Source organism: Taudactylus pleione, unplaced genomic scaffold, assembly GCF_031769625.1.
Source record: "Taudactylus pleione unplaced genomic scaffold, aTauple2 ptg000179l, whole genome shotgun sequence".
In the NCBI taxonomy this organism is placed as follows: Eukaryota; Metazoa; Chordata; class Amphibia; order Anura; family Myobatrachidae; genus Taudactylus; species Taudactylus pleione.
The window spans coordinates 16,686,044-16,710,434 of record NW_028284581.1 but is presented as its reverse complement, the minus strand read 5'-3'; the positions used below and the strand labels follow the sequence as shown (position 1 = coordinate 16,710,434).

General features: G+C 41.1%; 1 protein-coding gene across 4 annotated transcripts in view; it reads left to right on the top strand.

The window, feature by feature from the left end:
- Window positions 1–23,956, top strand: part of ATP9B (ATPase phospholipid transporting 9B) — a 434,681-nt gene extending 410,725 nt beyond the window's left edge. The window contains exons 27-30 of one of the 4 annotated variants that reach the window (XM_088475901.1): window positions 9,339–9,396; window positions 12,095–12,298; window positions 14,790–14,822; window positions 21,607–23,956. In XM_088475901.1, coding sequence (XP_088332027.1) covers window positions 9,339–9,396; window positions 12,095–12,298; window positions 14,790–14,822; window positions 21,607–21,743 — 432 coding nt within the window. In that variant the 3' untranslated portion in view covers window positions 21,744–23,956. Of the gene's footprint in view, window positions 1–9,338; window positions 9,397–12,094; window positions 12,299–12,778; window positions 12,864–14,789; window positions 14,823–21,606 lie in introns of those variants that run through there. The other 3 variants (XM_088475902.1, XM_088475904.1, XM_088475905.1) reach the window with 3 other exon arrangements.
- Window positions 23,957–24,391: the final 435 nt, after the last annotated feature.

Here is a 24,391-nt window from a genome sequence, read left to right as displayed (position 1 = left end):
TGTAGCAATTGGCCATTGAGGAGGCTTGGACGCAACAGCAGTTGGATATTAAGGAGATCCGGGGGCGACAGCACCTAGACCGGGAGGCGTTAAACGAGGTATGCAGCATATAGCAGCTCTGACTGGAAATGCTTCCATGGATGTCACAGATAGCTCCAGCTCTATACGTGCTAATCATTTTCTGCAAAAAATGACAGAGTGATGATGTTGAAGCTTATTTAACAACTTTCGAAAAAGAACAGCTGAGAGGGAAAGTTGGCCTAAAAATTAGTGCGCAGGCCTTGTGGCACCCTTTCTGTCAGGCAAATTGTAAAAGGCATATTTTGACCTGAATGGTTAAAAGTATGTGGGTGGAGGCTGTACTTTTCTTGGATAACAATCTACAGTAAAAAAAGGTGAGGCGTGGGGGGGGACTGCTGGAACAATGTAGGATACCCCACCTACTTAGAAATTGTTCGAAAACAAAGGGGAAACAGCGCTCGCCAGATATGACAATTAAATATATATAATATCTATCGAAAAGAATAAGAATAAAATTGCATCTGCAACAGGCGATTAATATCAAGTGTCTTTTATTAATAAATTAGTCCTACAAAAGGTGCATTGGACAGAAGTAAAAGTATTTAAGAAAAAATTACATTTAAAATAAGTGCTACGAAGTGACAATGCAAAGTTTCTCCAATAAGAATGGAGAGTAGTGGGTATTAAAGGATAAATTGTTGCTGAATATCCTAATACCGGTATACTACACAATACAGGACAAAACAAACATAAGTCCAGGAATTAAAGGTGTTCCTTTTTGATGTAATTCACCTAATTACGTTGGCAAACAGTAAAAGAAGCAGGTCAGGTTTTCCAGATCTCCCTATTTGCCAGGATGTATGCTCCAAGGGTAACTCTGCAATATACTCTTAATAGAGTGGATGGGTATATAAGATCATTAGTATAATAAGCAGTGTAACAGTCTAGATAGTCTTCAAAAGGGTAGGTGGAGGTGATACGCCTGACCGGCGTTTTACTCACCCGACTCCGCTCTGGTAATGTTTGTTCTGTTTCCTCCAATGGTATAAGATGGGCTCCGTCCTTGTTAGTGCGGTGGTCAGAAGAAGTAACAGTAATATGCTTATCGAATGGAAGTGGTTGCCGCTCTCTTAGAACTAGCATAGCCAGTGCGGGGGGGGCAGTAGTAAAACGGGCGTCCACCGGCAGAATTTCACACGCTGCTGTGGCTTGCTAGCTTATGTGTTCCGTATTCCCGCAATGCAACATGTTTCACCCGCACGCTGTGTCAGGCTCTATTGGGATACAGCTTTCCCACAATGGCATGCTCTTATATTAGCAGTCATTTGCAATTGACTTTCCTTCCAAGTGCATCTCATTTGAAATACAGAAGTGGATACTAGTATCAAGTAGCAGAGTCAATAAGGTGTATGCTAATGTTACGATATCATCTATGTACCCTGACTTTAAACATCCTTTTCTATATGTGCATTTGGTCTAATGTTAGAAACCAATATTGGGAAAACCATTAAGTTGACTAAACATGTTTTATCATGCATACAGTACCTGCACATAATATGTTGTTGTGCATCTTGCTCTGAGTGTCAGTACAGTGCTTCCAGGCCACATTATAGAAGTCAGCTGGTCTCATTAGCCATTATTGAGGTTCCTTTTGAGAGAACAGTTATGTATTTATTTTGACCTCTAATACAATCTGGTGTTAATGGATTACGCTACCAATAACCTGAGGCGATACCATTGCACAATACGTCAGAAAAGAGAATTGCTAGGGGACTAGTACATATCTTGAGCATTGTGAAAAAAACCTAAGGAAATCCTAACTGATCAGGGTACCCCATATATGTAAAATATCTTGAAAGAGTTGTGCCACCTGTTTAAGGTTACCCAGGTAAGGTTTAGCAAAACTTTTTTTTTCAAAGTGTTATTATTAAACAGTTTTATGTTCTCAAGTTACAGATATAAAAAAAACAACAGCAAGAAAAATGTTTGTTACAGTTGCGAACATATTGACATAAAGATACAATCTTATAAAGGCAGTTAAAGAAGACATAAATACATATTAATGAAATTGGTACAGTGATGGATAATTGTCAATAGATACTGTACATTGTTGTATCGAAGTAGGTATCCAAACAATTAAGCATAGGGCTTGATTCAGAGTTGGGAATAGAGAGAGAGATAGCACTTAACTGTGTATCGGACAAACCATGTTGCAATGCAAGGAGTGTAAATACTTTTTTTTTTTTTGCATGTAGGGTAAATACTGGCTACTTTTGTATGTAGCTCACAAATACTGCACAGATTTATCATTACACTGCACTTTAGATGTCAGTTTGGACACCTCCCTCCCAAATCTAAATCTCTCTGCACATTTTAAATCTGCCTCACCTGCAGTGCAGCATGGTTTCACCAAGATGATCAGTTGAGAGAGATATCTCACTCTATTCCCAACTCTGAATCAGGCCCATAGTGATATATTGCAATAGATAGATAAAGAATGCAAGTATTACATAACATTCTTTTAAGTAATTGAACAGTAAGTAAACATATGCGAGTGACACAGTATCGAAAATGGTATGGGGAGGGGGAACAAGTAAATGGGAGATAATATACAGTAATAACATGTAGCCCTTAAGGCAAATTACTGGTTATACAAAAAGTCACTGGTTCAGAGGGGAGCCGGGCCCACACCACTAGGGAAGAGGAACAGCAGGCAAATGTTGTCTGGGCTTGAGAGACATGGGTCAAGCGGTGGTTGAGGAGGCTGCGAATGAAGTAGCAGGGGGGGTTATCGAGCTGAAGACAAAGGGGGTGGGATAATTAAGCCCCTGTGATTGTATACGTTGGCAGAGGTCTAGATGGCAACAGCAAGTATAGCAGTTTGTGAGGTAGTGTCAGGTCAACCACAACTGTGCGAATGGTCCCGATGTTACCGATTTTTTCGCTGATTTGCGGATGCATGTCATGGGAAGTGGGCAGGCTTTATACAGTGATGGGTGTCTTTTTATAGTGCTGCGGTTGCCGGGCGATTGCATTCATTAGCATATTTCCGCAGCTAGCGGGTATGTGCGAACCCAGCCGTGCGATCCGTGCTGAATCAGGCCCTCTGCTCAAAGTCAGTGACAGGTGGTTTGGTGTATGTAAGCCATGATAATACATCTTAGAGAGAAACCCAGATAACATCCAGCTTTCCGGACAGCTGAGATACTAAGGATGTGCGTTGTGCTGTGTCCCCAAAATTAGCAGAAGAGAATATTGGAGAAGATGAGGTGTGAAATTCTAACAAGTGATACATAACCATAAGATAAAATGTGTCACAGCAGGGTAAATTCAATTAAAATTGCCAGTAGTGAAGTTTAGCAATTAGAAAATAGCAAATTGTAAAGCACAATATATCACAGTTTAAATATTATGACTAAAACAATCAAAAGCAAAACTAAACAATAACAGAGACAAAGTAATGTGTGGAAGTATAGACTGAGCAGTATACAGGAGGATAACCTGAATATATTCTGAGTATAATTACACAATTTACAATAAGCAAATATTAGCAAGATGTGAGAAAAATAGACAAAATACCCTTTTTTTGTTTTGTTTTTAAACCCTGAATATATTTAGAATAATAGTGAGGAACAGTTCATTGTGAATATCTATTGTCTATATTAAGGAACAAACAATCAGGCAAATGTAGCTGGAAGGAGTTGTACTGTGGCAAAGAAAAGTTGGTATACCAGACCAAACAACAGTTCTGATAAGACAATGGCACCACAAATAGATAAATTATGACAAATTATAAGGAGTATCAGCAGATAAGGTATAGGTGAAACAATTTACAATGGACCCTCAGGAATACCGCAATGTAGGCGAGAGATCCATTCACAGTAGTGGCAATAAAAATTTACCGGAACATGGTTCTTGTGCAAGAAAATGAATAAAGTGTGCAAGGGAAAGGGAGGGTACATAGGGGAAAGGGAGAGGAGAGATACAAAAAGCAGGAATGGAAAAGTTGTTAGTAGGGGATCAAATGAACAAATACCGGGTTAGAGGTTAGGAGACGGATTGTCTGCAGCAGGAGTCAACTGGAGGGCAGGATAATGGCAGTCAGGCTGAAAGTCTCTGGCAACAGGTTAAATGGAGCCACGGGGAAGCAGTCCGCTCCAATGCATCAGTCCCGCAACATTGACTGGCAACACTTTGTGAGTCACCTGACAGAGGGCCTGATTCAGAGCCGGACGCTCTGACCAGAGCGCTCGCTCTGAATCATTGCCCTCCTACATGAAAATGGAGCGGCCTCTTGGATGCTCGCATAGCTGTGGGTGACCACCCACAGCTATAGCGAGCATCCATGATGATGGTGGCGATGGTCAAGACCATCGCGACCATCGAGCTTGCGACGGAGACCCTGCGGTAGGGTCTCGCTGCCGCAAGCCCTGGAGTGATTTTGGCTCTATCAGAGCCAAAATCACTCCCACTGATCACCACTGATGTCAGTGGAGCCGGCTTCAGACGGTAGGCGTTCCCATTGGAACGCCTCCGTCTGGCAGCCACGCCCCCGGCACGCCCACCAAAGGGGGCGTGCTGTCAATCAACATCGACAGCACGCCCCCTTTGGTATGAGACCCGGAGCGACGGCTACCCCGTCGCTAGCCGGGTCTCGCGCATGCGCACGACGGAGCTCCCTCCGTCGTGCGCATGCGCAGTAGGGCACCATCGTCCCGCTTGCGAGCGTCCTGCGCTCGCGAGCGGGTCTGAATCAGGCCCAGAGTCTGGTCCAGTGCTGCTAAAAGATCACAAGTCAGGTGAGTACTGAGACTGAATACACTGGACTGGAGGCACTAAGGAACGGTATTCCCAGGAAGGCAGCAGCTTCAAGATGCTCCTACCCCAGGATGTTGCTGGAGATGAGAGAGGAGAAGAGCCCACAGCCTCAGACTGGCAAGTATGCAAGCTGCTGGCAACAAAACTGTGGTACCCAGGCAGAAGATCCAGAGGTACTGGCAGCACAAGCCCAAGTCCCCAGGGCAGGTAAGGAGGCACAGCAGGAGATAAGTATGCGGCAGCCTGGAGCAGGTAAGGGAGATGGGAGAAGCCTGGGCAAACCACCCCATGCTGACTGCAATTTCACACCAGACCTGGCATCCTGGAGATCATACAACCCTAGTCAAGTTAATCAAGTTAGGGCCAGGGTCCCTTGGCAGTGACTTGGTGTGAGGTAATAGGTGCACAAGTTGATGAACCCATGGGTGGTGAATCTGTATACGCAGGAATCACACCAATTTGTAAGAAAATAAAGAGGATTCACCAGGAGTCTATAAAGAGTTTCAGGTCCCGGGGTAAAAGTGGCATGTGCGATGCTTCGTCCCCCCGGAAGTGTGCGGTTTAAGTAAAACTTTTAAGAATATGCTTTACGAAAGTGGTGGCTAATGTTGGGGAAGATTGGGATTATTTGTTACCCTATGTATTGCTGGCCATTAGAGAGGTTCCACGATCTTCAATGGGGTTCTCGCCTTTTGATTTGCTACATGAGACACCCAACGGGATTGCTGGATATTGCTAAAAAAAATGGGAGGGGCAACTCAGTCGTTATAAGACGATTATTAATCATGTTTCTCAGATGCAGGAAATACAAGCTGCAGTGGTGCAGATAGTGAGAGTGCACTTGGAACAGACACAACAAAAGTTGTACATTCGTAATGTCCAATTACATACCTTTGCTTTTGGGGACAGAGTGCTAAGTTTGGTACCCACGGTAGAAAGTACATTTTTAGCCAAGTGGCAAGGACCATTTGAAATCATTAAATGGGTGAGGTTGTTTATAAGGTGTACCAGCCTGGGAAAAGAAAGCCAGAATAGATCTACCATGTACATTTTATAAAACCTTGAAATGATAGAGTAGCTCTGACAGTCACTCCTGTAACTGCACTACCTTTGGTTCCTGTAGTAACAGTAGCCAAAACCATCTCAACTATTCAACAGCATGAGTCGAAAGAATTTCTCGTAAGAAATAGAGATTTTTTTTTCTGACATACCTGGTAAAACAACAGTAATTGAACATGACACTCAACCAGTGGTTAAGATTAACCTAAAGCCCTATAGAATATCAGGAACCCAACAAGAATCAGTTAATTTTCTAAAGAAATTTAGAGTTTGATGCCTATCCAATGCATTGTATGGATGAACTTATTGAAAGGCTTAGAACAGCACGGTACTCAACCACTCTAGATTTAACCAAAGGGTACTGGCAGGTGCAGTTGACAGGCAAAGTTAAGACAAAAACAGGGTCTGTTCCAATATAAGATGTTGCCATTTGGGTTACATGAGGCACCTGCTACCTTTCAGAGGATAATGGATACAATTCTAATTTATTCGAAGACAGAAATTATGTCACTGTTAAAAATGAAGCATTGGCAAGTAAGTGGTCATTAGAAACACTAAACTACTACCTTTTGGGGCAAAAATTTTGATTGATTACGGATTATGCTCCATTGAAGTGGATGGCTGAGAATAAATAGACCAATGGAACAATAACTAGACGGTTCTAGGCATTCCAACATTTGAAGTTTTCAGTAGAGCATAGGCCAGGAAGCAAACTGGCCAATGCAGATGCTTTGTCCCTGTCACACTTGTGCTTGTTTGTGGAACTGGATTTAAGTCTCAGGCTGGAATGGAGTCTAAGGCTATTGATGTAAGCTGGATTGTCTTAAGTAGTTTCTGCATGGTTTCTTTCTCATGGACTTGGATAGGAATGTGAAGTGTATGAGATGCACTTGTGTGTTTGACTGGTAAGCAAGATGTGGTTGCTGGTGACTGAAGGCACTGGTGGGACAGCAGGAGTCTTGATGGAAACCAGATGATGGATGCTTAAGGCACACAGGTGCCGGTAGATAGGATAGAGAGCTTCAGTACATCAACCAGGCTAGAACCAGCAGGACACTGGATCACGTGAAACCTAGAGTAGCTCTGGAGAGATGGAATGAGACCAAATAGCTGGAACACTGAAATAGGACCAGATTGCTGGAAAACCGTAATGGGACTGGATTGCTTGGATAACAATAATGGGGCCATATTGCTTGCAACACCGAAATGGGACCGGGTCACCAGAGTGGAACTGGGATACTGGATTACCGGATTGGAATTAGAATACTGGAGCCATCTGAATGGAACCGTAATACTGGAGTCAGTAGAGCAGCAAGATAGTAATTGTACTAATATGTGGTTGATACAGAGTATAGCGCTGTGGAGCTCAGGTATTACAGGACACAGTAAGAACTGTGTTAGATGTTTCTCAGACTGGATTTAGCTGAGTCTGGAAAGTACTGAGAAGATTGCAGGATACAGGTAGAAGGAGTCTGTACTGCTAGACACTGATACAATGACTATAAGTAGAGGTAGAGAACTCCCTGAATTGTATGCAGCTTGCAGGGGATTCAGTGGTTAACAGCAGACCAGGGATCAAGATATCTGCAGCAGATTGGGAAATGCACTGCAGCAGCACTTGCTAGAAAGACTGTGATAAACACTGAAATCAGGATCCTGCAGGCTGGAGAAACAGATGAATCCTCTGATAATTAGCCTGGACTGAGTTTTAGCAATCGGGAAATCAGGCAATTGCTAATGCTGCGTATCCACTAGCAGATACTGGCACGACTGCACGATTACGACATTATAATCGTCCAGTTGTTTTACAGTCTGTGCTGTGCCTACACTGAACGATTGATCGTTCAGTGTAGGCACCCTCCATCATCTGTGAACATGTCCAATCTGTTGTTATCGACAGATTGCCAGCATGTTCACCCGATGATTGATGTCGGAAACCACCAGCGTGAGCACGCATCGCTGGTCGTTTCCGACAAAAAAGTGCACGATTACTGAGCGATTGCACGATTACGTTGACGTAATCATGCAATCGCTCAATAATATCGGCATGTGGATGTGCGCCTTAAGGCTGTAGGTATTGCAAACTGGAAACTTAATTAGTTTAGCAGGTCACTGAAGGCAGAGATCAGTGGCTGAAGTCTGTATACAGTCACTATAGCTGAAGCTGGATTGAATACAATAATCAGCAGGCTTAGAAGAGGAACTCAGCTAAGCAGGATTCTGTGGTAGCCAGGAAACTGAAGAACTACACTCTGGAGCCAGGGATTGCTGAATATCTTGCAGCAAGCAAGAGCTTGGATATTAGGATATCTCTCAGGGAAGAGACTTGTTGCTCTGGCACTGGACTGTTGGCCAGAGAAGGTTTACAAAGGAGTCGCAGGTCTCTGATTGGTTGCTGGTAACAGCTGAGGGCAGGAACACTGACTGGTGGGAATGCAATCAGCTGGCATGCTCCAACATGGCGACGTTAGTGCATCTGTTCTCCAACCAAGACAAGCACAAAACCTGACCTGCAGGACAGAGGGGAAGATTAGTCACATGTCATATGAATGTAGCAAGTCATTCCTATAGTTTTTGCTTAGAGGCTACAGCTGTTCCGCCCCACAAGTCAAAATAGGAGGGGTGGATATGTGACCAAAAAACTGGAAGAGTTGTCAGAGGGAGACATATATGCCCCTGTTTTTTAGTTGATTAGCAGCCTTGATTACCTAAACACCTGTGAGAGACTGACAAAGGATGTGTCAGTCTCTGTAGTCAGTCTCTCACTGTCTGGGGACAGGTCAGAGGCCTATTGAGAGACTGAATACTGAATGTAAGTACTGTGATATAGACTTCTGTTTTGTGAGAGGGACATTAGGTCCTTCCACTCTGAGAGGGAATCATTTTGTTTAGTTAGAGCCAGCCTGGCCACGATTTACTTTTATGTTTTATTTATTTTTGTGCTGCTAATAAAACTAGCTGCGGATACTTGTACCAAGGCCCTGGACAGCTGTACTACTGCTTGGTTGCTGCATGGCAGTTCCAGCCGTTTACCCCAGGAGACTGCAGTCTTACCCTGATCTTGCTTTGTTGGAAATTGTTGCAGCCATTGCTACAAGCTTTCTGGGGAATTGCTTTTATATAAGAGAAGCCAGTGAAATATAGAAATATGTACTGAGCACTTATGCAGTTACTTTTACTATAAAATATATTCATTATGTTCTAATGTGTCAAGCAATGGTGTTTAGCTAATTGTTTACTGTTGCAGATTCAAATAAACATATAACCATCACTTATATAGAACTATAATTTTGTTTATGCTAATGTTTTCAGCATATAAATTATCATACATGTATTTAGAGTATAACAACTAACTTAAAACTAAAATCTCCTTCTATTTGAACTGTTTTCTTGTATTAGTGCAATGTTATGTATTTAACATTGCCTTTCTTTATTTCTAGGGAAGATCCTTGTCTTTTAAAACCTTCCTCATCTGGGTTTTAATCAGTATATACCAAGGTAAGAGAGACTCATTTAGCCAGACTACAGGATTTTTGTCTGCCATTATTGTTTTCCTTCCAGGTTTGCTTCCGCCAGCTTAAAATTTTATCAACAGTCATATATTGCTTTCTTTTTATCAGGTAAATCGATAGCCCGACAGTACACCCTGCCAATCTGCAGTGCATGATGGGTGATTGGTATTGGTACTGATGCATGTCACTTAAAATCAGTGCTGGTTTTAATTAAGGCTTAATCCCGTAAAATTATTAACATTTGCTTCTCACATTGCATGCAGTTCCGTCTATCTAGAAATTACTACCAGACTGAAAAGTCCTTTTTGCAATACAAAGCAAATGGTGTGCTACTTATAAGGATTTTGGCTTTTAAGTAAATGCTAAAAATGAACCAGGTTATACCCTGTATACAGTCCTGTTTTCATTAACATTTTTCTGTTACTGTGACTAGTAACACAGCTAAATTGTAAATATAAAATGGCAACAAGTTGTAATGAACTGTAGTTTCATTGTAAAGTTGTAGCTACTTTGTAATATTTTCTCATATAATTATAATAAAATCATTTTCATTTAATTCAGCTGTAAATCTATCCAACTGCCACATTTTACAAAATAAGGCATCTCTGTAAACATGTATATCAGCTGTGTAGCATCACAGTACAGCTTCTTCTGCCTCAGCCACTGGCTCCCCATCACTGACATCATTGTGGATGGAAGGTGCAAGACTAGGCTGAGTAGGGCAAAAGCATTCCAGGGTTATCCTATCATAACACAATTATTGCCTGCAATCCTGGTTACATTCTTTAGTTGTAATAGCTCACTACCAGGCATGTAGTCATCATGTTGACAGTAACAATGTCGACAGTGAAAAGGTTGACACCATATATTGAATGTCATAATATCAATATGGTTAAAATGTCAAAACATTAAATGCTGACATAGTCAAAATGTCGACAATTTTAGGATTAGGCTGAAAATTGGATTTCGATATTATGTACCTGTCGACATTTTGTCAGTGTCGTAATTTTCCATGAGGCCCTTCTTCTGAAGAAACCTGGAACAGAAACCCAGATAAATGCATTAAGGTGATGGAACCACTGTCACATTGTCACCATTGATACCTTTACTATTACCGGATATCTGTTGCACTGCCACCTGGCTGACAAATACATACCAGCACTGCAGCCTCCAGCTGTCTAACTCACTGGATAGATTCAGCAGGACTTGCACAGCTTCACATCACAGTGGGCTGCAGGTTGCTTGTTAGACAGATATAAGCCCACTGCAGCTAAACTCACTGTTACCGATAAAGATACAGTTGAATTAGGAGAACGGGATTTGGTGACATAGATCAAAATATTAGCTACCCCACTCTACTTCTCTATAAAGTGAGACACATCCATTTTGGGAATATAAATGCATTGTGGACTTTTCCGTGGAGGGACCCTTTGTCCCGGAATCTGTTTAGGATTGTCATATTAATTATTTATTGATGACTATTTGTGGCAAAAATATATTATTGCAGTATTACTTTTATATTGTCCATTTTCTGTATCTTTTTTTATATTCTTTCATATTTATTATCTATGTGTATTTTTATGTATGATAAAATTGTTTATTAAATACACAATTATGTATGATTGTCTATTAGCACTATAAACATCCATTTTTGCTTGTCATCATCCATGTCAACATTGTGGTTGTCGATATTCTGTACACTTCAACATGCGTGTCGCCGTATTCAATTTGAAAGTAGGTGAAAACAGGATCTGGCGAAACTTAAACAAGCGGAAAGTCCTGTCAGTTTTGGGGAAATCAGCCTGACACCCCACAAAAGATGCTCTGACATGGGGGTTAGCTATGGTTACCCCACGATTTGGCTTGCTGAAGGTATTTGGTGTTTTTAAACGGGCTCGATAGCTGCTAAATAGCGTTTTTGTATAAGTGGTGCAGAATAGTATTCTGGAGGGTTTTTTGCAGAAAATAACTTATCCCTGCAAATTTGGGGTACTTAAAAATGGGGGTCAGCATATTTAAAAGTTTCTAAAGTGAAGTTGAAAAAATCGTGAAAAATCCACCTGCTGCAAGCCCCTGCAATGAAAAAAACACCTGGGGCATACTTGGGGACCCCCCCAGAGTCAAGTTCACTAGGCTTTAACTTTGTCCCCCAACTTTTTTTTTTTTCGCCCCCAAATTCAATGTGATTTTTTGGGGTGTCCTTAAGTGTTTTTTAAAAACATTTGTGACACAGTTTACCTTTGGGGGACTGTCTGAAGGCTGCATGGGGGTTCCTGCAACGTTCCACCCCAAAACCCCAATTCTGCACTTTTTTCCACCTGCTATTCATAGGCAAATCTTTTTCGCCTATTACATTGCATTGACTTTCTGCCTAGGCGGAAAGTCTTTCAAATTGAATACGGAGTAAAATCAAAACATTTTTCGCCCAAAACACGCGAAAGCGGCTTTTCGATCCAAATTGAATACGGGCCTATGTGTTAATAGAATAACTAAATATGATCTCCAATTTTTTTCATGAAACTTATGATGTGTTTGTGCTGTAGCATTTTGCAGCTGGCGCTGTGTTCCAATACATCCCTTTACATTATTACTAGGGAAACCTAGGTTTCTTTAACATGTGTTTGGTCAAAAGTGTGCTCTTTCACCCCTGACTGTAGTGTAATGCTGAGTGTCTGTGTTTTTAGGTGGCATATTGATGTATGGAGCACTGCTACTCTTTGAGTCTGAGTTTGTTCATGTGGTCGCCATCTCTTTCACTGCCTTGATTTTGACAGAGCTACTAATGGTTGCGTTAACTATAAGGACGTGGCACTGGCTAATGGTTTTAGCTGAATTCTTCAGCCTTGGCTGCTATGTGGCTTCACTTGCTTTCCTTAATGAGTATTTTGGTAAGTGTTTTATACATTGTGTACGTTGCTCTATCACTGTAACTATCCACTTATCTTTTTAGCAATTTTGATTTACATTTCATACAAATAAACATGATAAGACTTGTACTGTGTGCTGTAAGGGAGCCAGACAATGCCGTGTAGATTTAGTCATAATTGTTCAAGTAATATGTGACCTTTGTGCCAGACCAAATCTGCAGCTCAGTTCTGTCTAGCCATGATTTGGTATATTTGCAATGTAATAAAAGTCAAAACCAACCTTGCGCACACATGAACTGCCATAATAGGGCCAATAAAATAATGTTATCACTGTTTGTCAGATTTACTTTCAGTATCGTCAATATGGCAAAACACGTGCTTACATAGATAAACTGTCATTGTAGTACAGGGGCCGTATACTGTACTAAGCAACACATGAAATGTAAAATCTCTGTGCATGCGCATTCAAAACCTGTACTGCAATAAGAGCTGTTATTACAGCGAATCTCTGCTATGATGTGTATTGGGAATCGGTATGAAATACCGGCGGCTGTTCAAATCCCGACGACGGAAGCCCGAACGCTGAAAATCCCAACAGGGGTGGTAAGTATACTATTCCCACCCACCCCCTCCCTTTTTTGTGCCTAATCCTAACCTCCCTCTAGTGCCAAACCCTAACCTCCACCGGATGGTGCCTAACCCCCCCTTACTGCACCCTAAACCTAACCCTCAAGGGGGGGTGCCTAACCCTAATCTCCCACCGGGGGCGCCTATCCCTAACTCCTCGTCCCTGTAGCCTAACCCTCCTTTGGTATTTCAGCGGCCGGCATCCCGTACATTGGCAATTTAACTACATCCTGTGTATTGTACATACTGTAATAAAATTCTTTGGTTGGATTGCAATAGCTGTTTAAAGTTAACATAATTTCACTGAACACATATTTATTCCTTCACCTTCCTTCTCTTGTAAATATGAACTAAATGAGTTAAGGGAAGCTAAGACAAAAAGTGATCACCTTGTGCCTATTCCCCAGTGGAACAGTCTAGGTGTTGGCTGTGCTTTTTTCTCTTACTGCAACAAAAAAGTTGAAGTTGAAGCTTTTAATTTTAAACACAATGGGACGGATGTACTAAGCCTTGGAGAGAGAGAAAGTGCCAACCAATCAGCTCCTATCATTTTACAGGCTGTGCTTGAAAAATTACATGAGCTGATTGGTTTGTACTTAATCGCTCTCCACTTTATCTCTCTCCGAGGCTTAATACATTAGTATCTTTATCTGACATAATGTAAAAAATAGAAAATATGAACAAAAAGAGAAAGGTTATATATCTGTATAATAGAGGGGAACGGCTCGATTTTGCTGAAAACCAAACACACCCGAACTTTGAAAATCTGAGTCGAACCGAGTCCCGGGCTGAGATCACTTTTGGGATTCCGAGTAGAACCAAGGTTTTCTAAACTGTTTTTATCAATTTAAAAAAAAAAATCAGAAACCGAACCAAAACACTTGGGCGGGTTTTGCCAAAACCATAACATTTGAGGGTCCGCGCGCATCTCTACTCTATAATGCACAGGTTCTCAAACTCGGTCCTCAGGACCCCACACAGTGCATGTTTTCCAGGTCTCTTCACAGAATCAAAAGTGAAATATTTATAACCACCTGTGGATCTTTTAAAATGTGCCATTGAGTAATGAATACACCTGTGCACCTGCTGGGTGACCTGGAAAACGTGACCTGTGGTGGGGTCCTGAGGACCGAGTTTGAGATCCACTGCTATAATACATTGTACTAGCTGGTGCTAAATGAATAGGTTTCAGACTCATAAGGGGCAGATTCAATCAAAAGCGAAGCCTGCGATATGCCTTCAGAAGGACATGAAAATGCTGGTAATGGCACAACATCACTCATTTTACCTCGCACCTCCATGGGAAGCGATGTTACTGTGCCATAATTATATGTGATGTGCGTAGCCACCGCACATCACAGAGCTACCCGTCATATACATAGTAACCAGTTCAAAATTATATTAGAGGGTAACAAATAGTTTGAGTTAGTTACCACATGTCTGATTGGTTTGCAGCCTAAATCAGTCACATGGTTGTCCAATAGACATAAGCTTTTATTCATGTCAACTTGGCCATGGTTAAAGTTTTTTTTTTACTCTTCCATTTACTTTTTTTTTTTTTTGCAATAAAACTACTTCATATTAGCATAATAAGTAAGTATGGAGATTTATTTTACATTTATTACAATTTGATATTAATGTTATATGTGCTCGGCTCTCATAGGTATTAATCTCTCTGTCAAATGTACATCACTGCTGTCCATCAATGTTTAAAAGTTAATGAGGTGTGATAGAATTGCTGCATGCTGTCAGGCTGACGTTGTGGGTTGGTGTTCCAGTGTTAGTCCCAGACATACCACTATATACTATGCTAATCTCAACTCTGCATTTTCTTTCTTTGCTTTTTAACTTTTCTCTGCTTCTGCTTCTTTATCTCTTATCTCAGGTCTTGGTAGAGTGTCATTGGGAGCTTTTTTAGGTAGGTGTTGTCAAAATGTCCATCAATTATTTTCTTAGAGACAAAATGCAGTTATAATATTACCTCTAATATAGAAGATCATAATTGTTAATTATAATTAGGGATGTGCAGGCTCGGATAGGTTCGAGTTTGCACGTGGAGTTCGGATTTTTCCCTCCAAAAAAACGGAACTCAGAACGAGGCAAAACGTCATCTTACATGGACGAACATCATCATTCCTGGACAAAAGACCAGGAATGATGATGTTCGTCCATGTAAGATGACGTTTTGCCTCGTTCTGAGTTCCGTTTTTTTGGAGGGAAAAATCCGAACTCCACGTGCAAACTCGAACCTATCCGAGCCTGCACATCCCTAATTATAATACATACTTTTCACCTCCTACTGTGTCTTTGAGTGGCTTGTACTATTGGAAACACTAGTGGTTGTGCAGATAAAAATTGTTAGTGTATGATTGGTAAGCATCTTCATATGTTCTTCAATCATTACAATTATTTTTCTAAATAATTCAATAATTTTTTAAACATACAATTGTTTAGGTAAATGTAGCAAGTAATACAGATGCCCAATTTTTCTTGCTTTCCCTCCCCAAAAATATTGTGTAAAATATAAATAAAGCACATCAGGGGGTAAATTTACTAAGAATTGAGTTTATTTTTTTGTAAACTCGATTTGCATCGCCGAAACTCGGGTGATTTTCCCGTTTTTAGGTTTGCAAATTTACTAAGAAGTGAGTTTAGCTGAAAATGAGTTGGCCGATGGTGAAGCAGATCGAGATTTCTCCCCCGAGTAGCAAGTTTAGATGAGATTACTCACCCGAGATTGCAGTGTTCTCTCTGCAAAACTCTCCCAAGCAATCAGCCTGCACATATCAGTGAGATATGTGAAGGTAGCCTGTGTGGTCTACCTGTTAAACAAAGGGTAATTTTTTTTTTTAAATGACGTAGAGTCCCCCCCCCCCACCCCCCCCACCCCAAAGTATAACCAGCCCCGGACTGCTCAGCCAGTCCTGGTTCCTAAAATTCCAGGGAACAAAATGAGTAGGGGAAAATTAGTAATTTGGGAACCAGCACCTGGCTGCAGGGCCAGTGCTGCTTTTAAATATAGGAGGAAAAATGCGTAGGGGACCCCCTATATTTAAAACCAGCACCGGACCCAAACCGACCGGGGTGTAATGTCACAGCTAGGAGACCCTATTACCGGGTATCCAGAGCCAAAGCATTAACACCCCAAGCCGGTCGCCCAAGCTGGGGATCTCTGGGGAAGTGGGGACCCCCCCCCCCAAGAAAGGGTCCCTCCTCTCCCGAAACTCCAGGCTTACACTGAAGCCCGGGGCTCTTCTCGCACCCATGAAATGGTGGGTACGGGGGTAATAATGTGTTAAATAGTTGTAAGCTATTGTAATTTACAGTGGAACTATACGTGCCAGCATGCCTGCCCTTTGGTACTTGTGGAACTACAAGTTCCAGCAGGCGGCCGGCGCCCGTACCTCCACTGTAAAATAAATAGTTAAAAAAACACTACACACACCGTCTAAAGTAAAACTTTATTACACACCTACCTACCTCACTCACACATACTTATCTGCAGCCAGCTGGTCGGTCCCCTTCTCTAGTAGAATCCATTTGGAGTACTTGGAATAAAGATCCTATACTCACCTCCATCCTCGCGCTGGTCTCCATAGCATCCAGGGGTCTTGGCAAAATTAAAAAACGGAACCTGATCAATATACTTACATTAGCGGTGTATGTGTGTGACTACATACACTGCTACACGGCTGCTGATTGATCAGTGTGAACTGTCAGGAGCCTGCAGCCAATCAGCGCCCGCTGATTGGCTCCTGACTCACTGACCATCCCCCGTGGGAACTGTCAGGAGCCGGAGCCAATCAGAGGGCGCTCTTCAGTTAGGGGGGCGACCCTACGTCTTTTTTTTTTTATATGTAAAAACACTTTAAATTAGGTACACATGTGGAAACATACACAAATCACACTGATCTGTGTATGTTTCTGCAAAACTCGCAGCTCAGGAGATGGAGTGTTTGAAACTTCAATTTCTCTGCGAGTTTGCTTCAATCTCACCCGAGATTGAAATCTCGATTCTTGGTAAATTCCCAAGTAGCATCTTTTTCATGAAAAGTACTTCCGAGTTTGCCCGATGGTGAGTTGTCTTGAGTCTGCAATCTCACCAGAGCTTTACAAGTGAGAAGAGAGAAATCTCTCCCAAACTCACCAGAGTGATTCTTAGTAAATTTACCCCAAGATGTATTAAGAATGTATAGTGTATGAATATACATAGGCAAAAGGTAAATCTCTCTGTGAAATACAGTACTTACCCCTAAGACAAGGGATGTGCCAGTCAGACACTAGGGCAAAGTCTGATTGGGTGTCTTGTATGCGTAACTACAGGGGGTGCGGCTGCTACAGTGGGTGCAGGAGGAGGGAGGACCTTCCCCCTGCACCCAGTTATGCTGCCAGCAGCCTAGCACTCGCCTCCTATGCGGCTTTTTATATTCTAACCAGTGTGCTGCTGGGAGGAGGCATAACTGTGTCTGGCTACAAGTTTACCCATTCATCCATGTCTCATGCAAGGAGCATAACCTACCTGATTTATTAGTGAATCATAGCCTTCTTATATACCATGTTACATCATACACAGTTAGGATTAGGAAGACTATTTTTTTTTTTAATATTCTGTATGTTTTGTGTATTATAATACAATATTGTCTCCCTAATTCTAGTGTGTGTGATATAATGTCTACTGTAATACTGCCCCTAATGTTTAACTGTTGTCATGGCTACTCTTCTGGGCATTCATCCTCCCAGCACCCGTGAGGTGATACAGAGTGAGCCAGGCCTGTGACGGCATATGTGCCTCCCTGCTCTGAGATGTGGGGGGGGTCTGTGGAAAGTTTTCTATGGGGTGACCCACTGGTCTCGCTACGCTTCTGCTCTAATGCTAACTATCATAAATTAGTTTTTATTTCTGATAATCTATCTTAGGTTTGCTCCTAACTGCACTCCCATCTCTGACCTGAAGGCAAATTCACAATTATAAGCAATCTTATAGTAATTCCCTATTGTCCTACTACTTCTATTGCATTTTTTTCCAATTTATCTTTTTTTTTTTTTGTTTGAAATGAATAGTAATAATGAAACATATTGAGCTGTTCAGGAAAAGAGCAGCTGCAGCACTGCACTTCTACAGTTATGATGATTTATTAGGTATTTGTTGCCAATGAGCAAACACATTTTTATTTAATGACTTAATTGATGTATCCACTTTGTGCATGTTAAGGTTTGATGGCATCAGCAACAAAATCAGTAGTGTTTTAAAAGCTTTAACTAATAACAGGCCAGGTATAAGAGAGTGGATTATGTTCAGTGTTTCATGTGTTTTCTGATCTGCCTGCAGGTATAGAGTGACATTCTTACCTGTTTGTGAGAGGTTACAACACCTGCATTATGCTGAGAGTATCACACTTGTGAATGTTGTTGTATTGACAATATACACAATTGCACATAATACAATGACGTACAGCACAGAAGCATTCAGGAATAAGTCAGTTTACAAGCAATAAGTGTTTTAATTGTCACTTTTGATTTATTAGTAAATAAGGATTTATGTATATTTAAGGCAGGGATGGGGAACCTCAGGCCCGGGGGCTGTGTAAGGCTCTCGGAGTAATTTGGTCTGGCCCTCGGAGCATTTCTCTGCTAGCCTTATCTGGCTACCAGGGTGCCTAGAATGGCATCCTACAGCCAGAATCTATGCAGCAGTGCAGCCAGGAGCATCCTTAGGACACTGCTGCCCTTACAGCTCTCCAGAGCATCCTGAGGATGCTTCGGGCATTGCTGTAATCACCGGTGTTTGTGGAACACGACCAAAGACTGGGTATTTAAGAAACTTACAGTTTAGTGGGAAGATCTGGCTGTGTCCCATTTATACTGCACTGGTAGCAGAGTCTGCTCAGGATACTAGTAGGATGTATCTACTGTACACCCAGTCAGAGGATGGGCAAACTTGGATTTTCAGTGGGAGTTGCAAACATCAAAATGCATACACACGGTACAATTCACTCCATGAGCGACATCGTCCCATGTGTCCTCTTCAGGGGTATGTTCAGTGTCGTTAACGACACTGAGCACAAACACTGAACGAAATCAAGTATGATTTAGTTCAGTGCCAGGCTCCCTTCCTCATCCTCGAACATGTTCAACCTGACAATATTGTCAGGTTTAACTGGAGGTTCAGGCGATGAACGTTAACTACAAACGGGAGCGCGCATTGGTAGTTATCATTCATCGTTTTGGGGCTGAAACTGAACGATATTTTGGACGACTGAACGATAACGATATCGTTCAGTCGTCAAAAAACTCGCTGCGTGTGTACGCATCTTTATTGACAGCTACAACTAGGAACAGAGGGCCCGATTCAGACCCGGTCGCAAGCGCTGAGCGCTCGCAACTGGGTCGATGGTGGCCCAGAGAGCATGCGCACGACGGAGCCGGCTCCGTTGTGCGCGTGCACGAGACCCGGATAGCGACGGGCAATCCGTCGCTCCGGGTCTCGCACCAAAGGGGGCGTGCTGTCGATGTTGAGTGACAGCACGCCCCCTTTGGTGGGCGGGCCGGGGGGGTGGCTGCCCAGACGCAGGCGTTCCCATGAGAACGCCTACCGTCTGGGGGCGGCCCCACTGACATCACAAGCCGAAACCTCTCTGGGGCTTGTGGCCACAAGACCCTATCACAAGGGTCTCGTCGCAAGCCCGATGGTCACGATGGTCTTGACCATCGCGACCATCATCCTGGCCGCTCGCTATAGCTGTGGGTGGCAACCCACAGCTATGCGAGCGGCCAGGAGGCCGCTCCATAAAAGAAAAAAAAAGATGCACAGATTCAGAGCGAGCTCTCTGTTAGAGCGTCCGGCTCTGAATCAGGGCCAGAGCCAGTTAGAAAGTGCAGTTTGCACTTTGGTAAGAACATATAGTGCTGCTGCAAATTGTAAATATGCAGACAGATTTAGAGTTAAGCTCTAAACAGCCATGTACAAATTACACTGCCCAGTGATTGTGCTCTGCATGCAGAAGTAGCCTGTATTTCCCTGCATATGAGAAAAGGTGGATTTGTTCCTATTGCACTGCAGAACAGTTTGTCCATGTTTTTATTGACTAGTTCCTAACTCTAAAGCTGGGTACACACCAGTAAAGTGCGGTGAGGTAAATGGTTGGAGAGGCACTGGCTAGTATCAGAGCCAGATTTATAGTTACATATATGAACCTGAGGGCTCATGTGGGCATTATACAAAGGTGCAGCAGTAAATAGTGCTGGAAATTTGGTGTGTTTTGATCAGGGATGTGCAGAAAAGGTAGACAGGGGGAGGCAGTGCCTCACCTGCCATACACTTTTTACTCCAGAGTTTTGACTATAAAAATTATTAGAATAATACAAAGAAGATATTTATAATATTTTCTTTACATTTTTCTTATAATTTTTATAAAACTCTGGAATATACCAAAGTATGACAGGAAAGGCTCTGCTAACCTGCCTCACCTGACTGGCCGTACATCACTGGTACACATTAGACCACAGGTTCTGAAACTCGGTCCTCAGGACCACAAACAATGCATTGTTTTCCAGGTCTTCTCACAGATTCACAAGTGAAATAATTAGTTCCACCTTATTTTAAAATGTGTCAGTGAGTAATGAATACACCTGTGCACCTGCTAGATGATCTAGATAAACTGAACTGTGTGGTGTCCTGAGGATTGAGTCTGAGAACGACTGCAATAGACGATATGTCGTCAGATATGGTGGATCGAGCCAACATATTGGACACCGTCTAGTGTGCAGTGCAGGCCGATCAGAAGATATCTTGAATGACGCCATGCTCCTGGATGTGGCCAGTAAACAATATATTGTGAAGTCGCACAATATATCATTTAGTGTGTATAGCCGACTGACATATCGTTGCGTCGGTTGTGACGTCGGCCACGATCCAGGATAGTGTAGTGTGTATCCAGCATAAGTGAGTCCAAACATGCTTTTTGTGTATGTGTGTGCATGGAAAAATAATGCAATTAAAATCTGACAATGAGATCCTGGGGCTACCCCTTGTTTACTTTATGGAGGGGCAGGTTTATATATTATTATGCTTTATTTATATGGCGCCACAAAGGTTCCGCAGCGCCTTACACAGTACATAAATGAGCACACAAGAAAAACAGTTAATAGTAATACAAAACAATGCAGGACAAGGACATGGTTTATACACATTGCTGCATAACACAAGCAGTGGTGACAATTGGGGAGTTAGGAGTAAATTATAGTATAAGTAAGGGCAGGAGAAGCACATGAGGGATGAGGGCCCTGCTCGTGAGAGCTTACATTCTAAAGGCAGACAGACAGGAGCGACACAGATATGGGGTAGATGGTGAGGAAGGAGCATGGAGTAGTGGGATAGGATATATGCTGCAGAATGTGTGTGTTTAATATGACCTGATGTTATATCAAAATTAAGTCTTTCATTTATCTATCTCTATGACAGAAAACAGATTTTGTTTGTGTTATTTACATGAGAGATGTACAAAATAAAGTTGTAGCATTTTAATTATTGTGTGTTACATTTTAGTATCTATATACATTTTGCTAAAAAAAACAACATGCAGCTATTATGGGACTGTCCCGCCATCCTAACATACTAAGTAGTGTTAGTGTCATTTTTGTTATACTGACATTGTATAAACTCTTTTAATAATAATTATGTTGCTCTTTTTTTTCTATAACAGATTTTGCATTTATTACAACCTTAGCCTTCCTGTGGAAAGTTTCAGCTATCACCGTTGTAAGCTGTCTTCCCCTCTATATTCTAAAGTACTTGAAGCGCAAATTCTCTCCCCCAAGTTACTCCAAGCTCACGTCTTAGTTTTGAAGTTTTGGGTATCCCACATGTAACTGTATGATGTGCCACAAGCTGCCTCGCTGTGCTCTAGTGACGTCAGCCTTATGAATGAGATGAGAGTGCACGAGGAGCCACAGAAGAGCACAAACCAGGCTTTTTCTACAAGACAGAAAGACCAGGCAATGTTATAACTGATACAAGTCAGTAAAGTGAATATGAAAATAATTTTTCCGATTTGATTTATATTGTTTGATTTATGGAGCATGAAAACTTGACATTGTCGCTACTTTATATTTTGTCTTTTTTAGTTTGTTACTTGAAGGCATCATAAAAACATAATTTTAGAAGCACCCCTTAAATTTATCATTTCCTGGTATGCTGCTATTTTTTCTGAGTGAACTTTGATAAACTTGCATTATCATTATATTGTCATTATTATAAAGGAGATTTTTCTCCTCATAATACAAATATAAAACAAGCTTTAACGTGTACCTCGCATCAGCAAACAGCGAGAGCAGCCATTTTGTGGGTGGGGCCAATATTCAATGTTTGAGAATGTAATCTGTCCATTAGGCTATGGACCGGAGACATCACTGTGGCACTTTGAGACCATTCATACTGCATACTCTATGTGTTACTGGGTTGTGCCTCATGCCTCAGGGATGTCACTAGTTCCAAAAGAATCATGAATATTAGTTCAGCTCACTTAAACCTGACCAGTCATTCCTATGTAAAAGTTAGTTTTAAAACATAACCCAAGGTTTTATTTGAGCCCATAAGTGCTAATTTCATTTATTTCCACTAAGCTACAATTAGAGGGACCATTGTTTTCTTTCTTACATTGATATACATGCAGCATTGTTTGCTTCCCTCATGACTGTATAGAATGCCACTAACACGAGAAAGAGAAAACTATAAACAATTAAACAAGTTTTTTAAGAACAAACTCTGCTCTATATATATATATATATATATATATATATATATATATATATATATATATATGCAGATATACTTTTTCCAAATAGCATTGTGTTAGAAAATGTCAATGCAGTGGCATACGGATGTTTTTAATACCATAGTTTTCAGTGAGAGAACAAACACTCCTACACAATGCTAGCTCATGGACTTCTCCTTCACAATTCATTATTTTGTCTATCTTGGGAAGTTCTCTGGATGCAAAACCACAACTTTTAAAAACCCCCATGTGCCACAACACTTTCTCTACAACGGAGACAGTTCAACTATAATTTTGACATTTGTTTTTTCTTATAACTGTTTAGAAAAGCTAGAACTACGAGCTTACTAAAGCAAGCACTATAAGTTAACTAAAGCTAGCACTACGAGCTTACTTAAGCTAGCACTACCAACATGGTAAAGCTAATGGTATGATTTTAGTAAAGCCAGAAAGTTTTCATTCTAGCAGTTGCAGATTTATCATTTACATCTGACACCTGACAGTAACTGTCATGTACATAAATGTATACAAACAATTTATCTATGTAATTTGGGGAATATCTTAAAAATATTTGTCTGTCTTGGGTATATCATATAACCTTCAAAAGAGAGACAACATACATTTTTCATGGAGATCATACACTGGATTTTGTCACTATGATTACTTGCCTTGTAATTTGCTTACTTTGGTTACTCAGGTAAATTAAAATGAAAATTATAATGTACTGATTATTATTGTTATGTTTCAAGAATCCTTTCTCTTCCATTAATACCTGCTACTGTAATGAGATGTTTTCCCAATGTATCTTCTGTATAATGTCCATTAGACTTTTTACTCTATAGGGTCCTTATACTTACAGCAGGTATCTTACCACATGTTCTGTGGTAGTTGTATACGGACACACATTATGCTTCTGCACTGTTTGGAAATAAATTTGGAATTAGTGGCTAAACACCCCAACGTTGCATTAATGAAGTTATGTTGCATAAAAGAGATAGTTAGATCCCTAAAAACTCCAACCTTACTTTAACAATGTTTATGTTGCATAAAAGATATATTAAGATTCCTAATACTGCTCCAATTGTTTAACACACAAGAAATGCTATATACTTTGCCAGTGTTATTTTGAATACTTGACTTCTTAAATTCCTTTGGTTAGCCTTTATTAGGTTACACTTACTTGTAAATACATAAATCAAAACGTATTATTTTAAAGCCTGTGGGAACGTAATTGTTTTGTTTAATATGTCTTTTATTTGAAATACTGTATATCTTTGTTACAAAAGCAATAAAGTCTAATTTCTACCAGATGCTTTCTGTGTTTTGTAATACAGAAATTGCAATGTATGGTGTTTCATATATGTTTGGAAAAGTTATACAATGATCAATAATTTATATGTTATCATATACAAAGTAAAACTAATAGATACAGTTTATCTTGTGCTTTTGGGTATGCCCTGAGTTGGTTGTACACATGTTTATTTAGCATAAAATACATATATTTGTATGGCAAATGCCACAATAAAAAACGCATATGTATATCCAAATGCAGATCTGACACTTGGGTCCTTCTTAAAGTTAGAGACATGGAACTGGGAAGGGGAATGCAGACACAGTCTAAGGGGTCTATTTACTAAACTAAAAAAACAATAAAGGCACATAGGGAGCGCTTAAAACTAATTATTTAATACATTTAGTTCACCATTTGTATTCT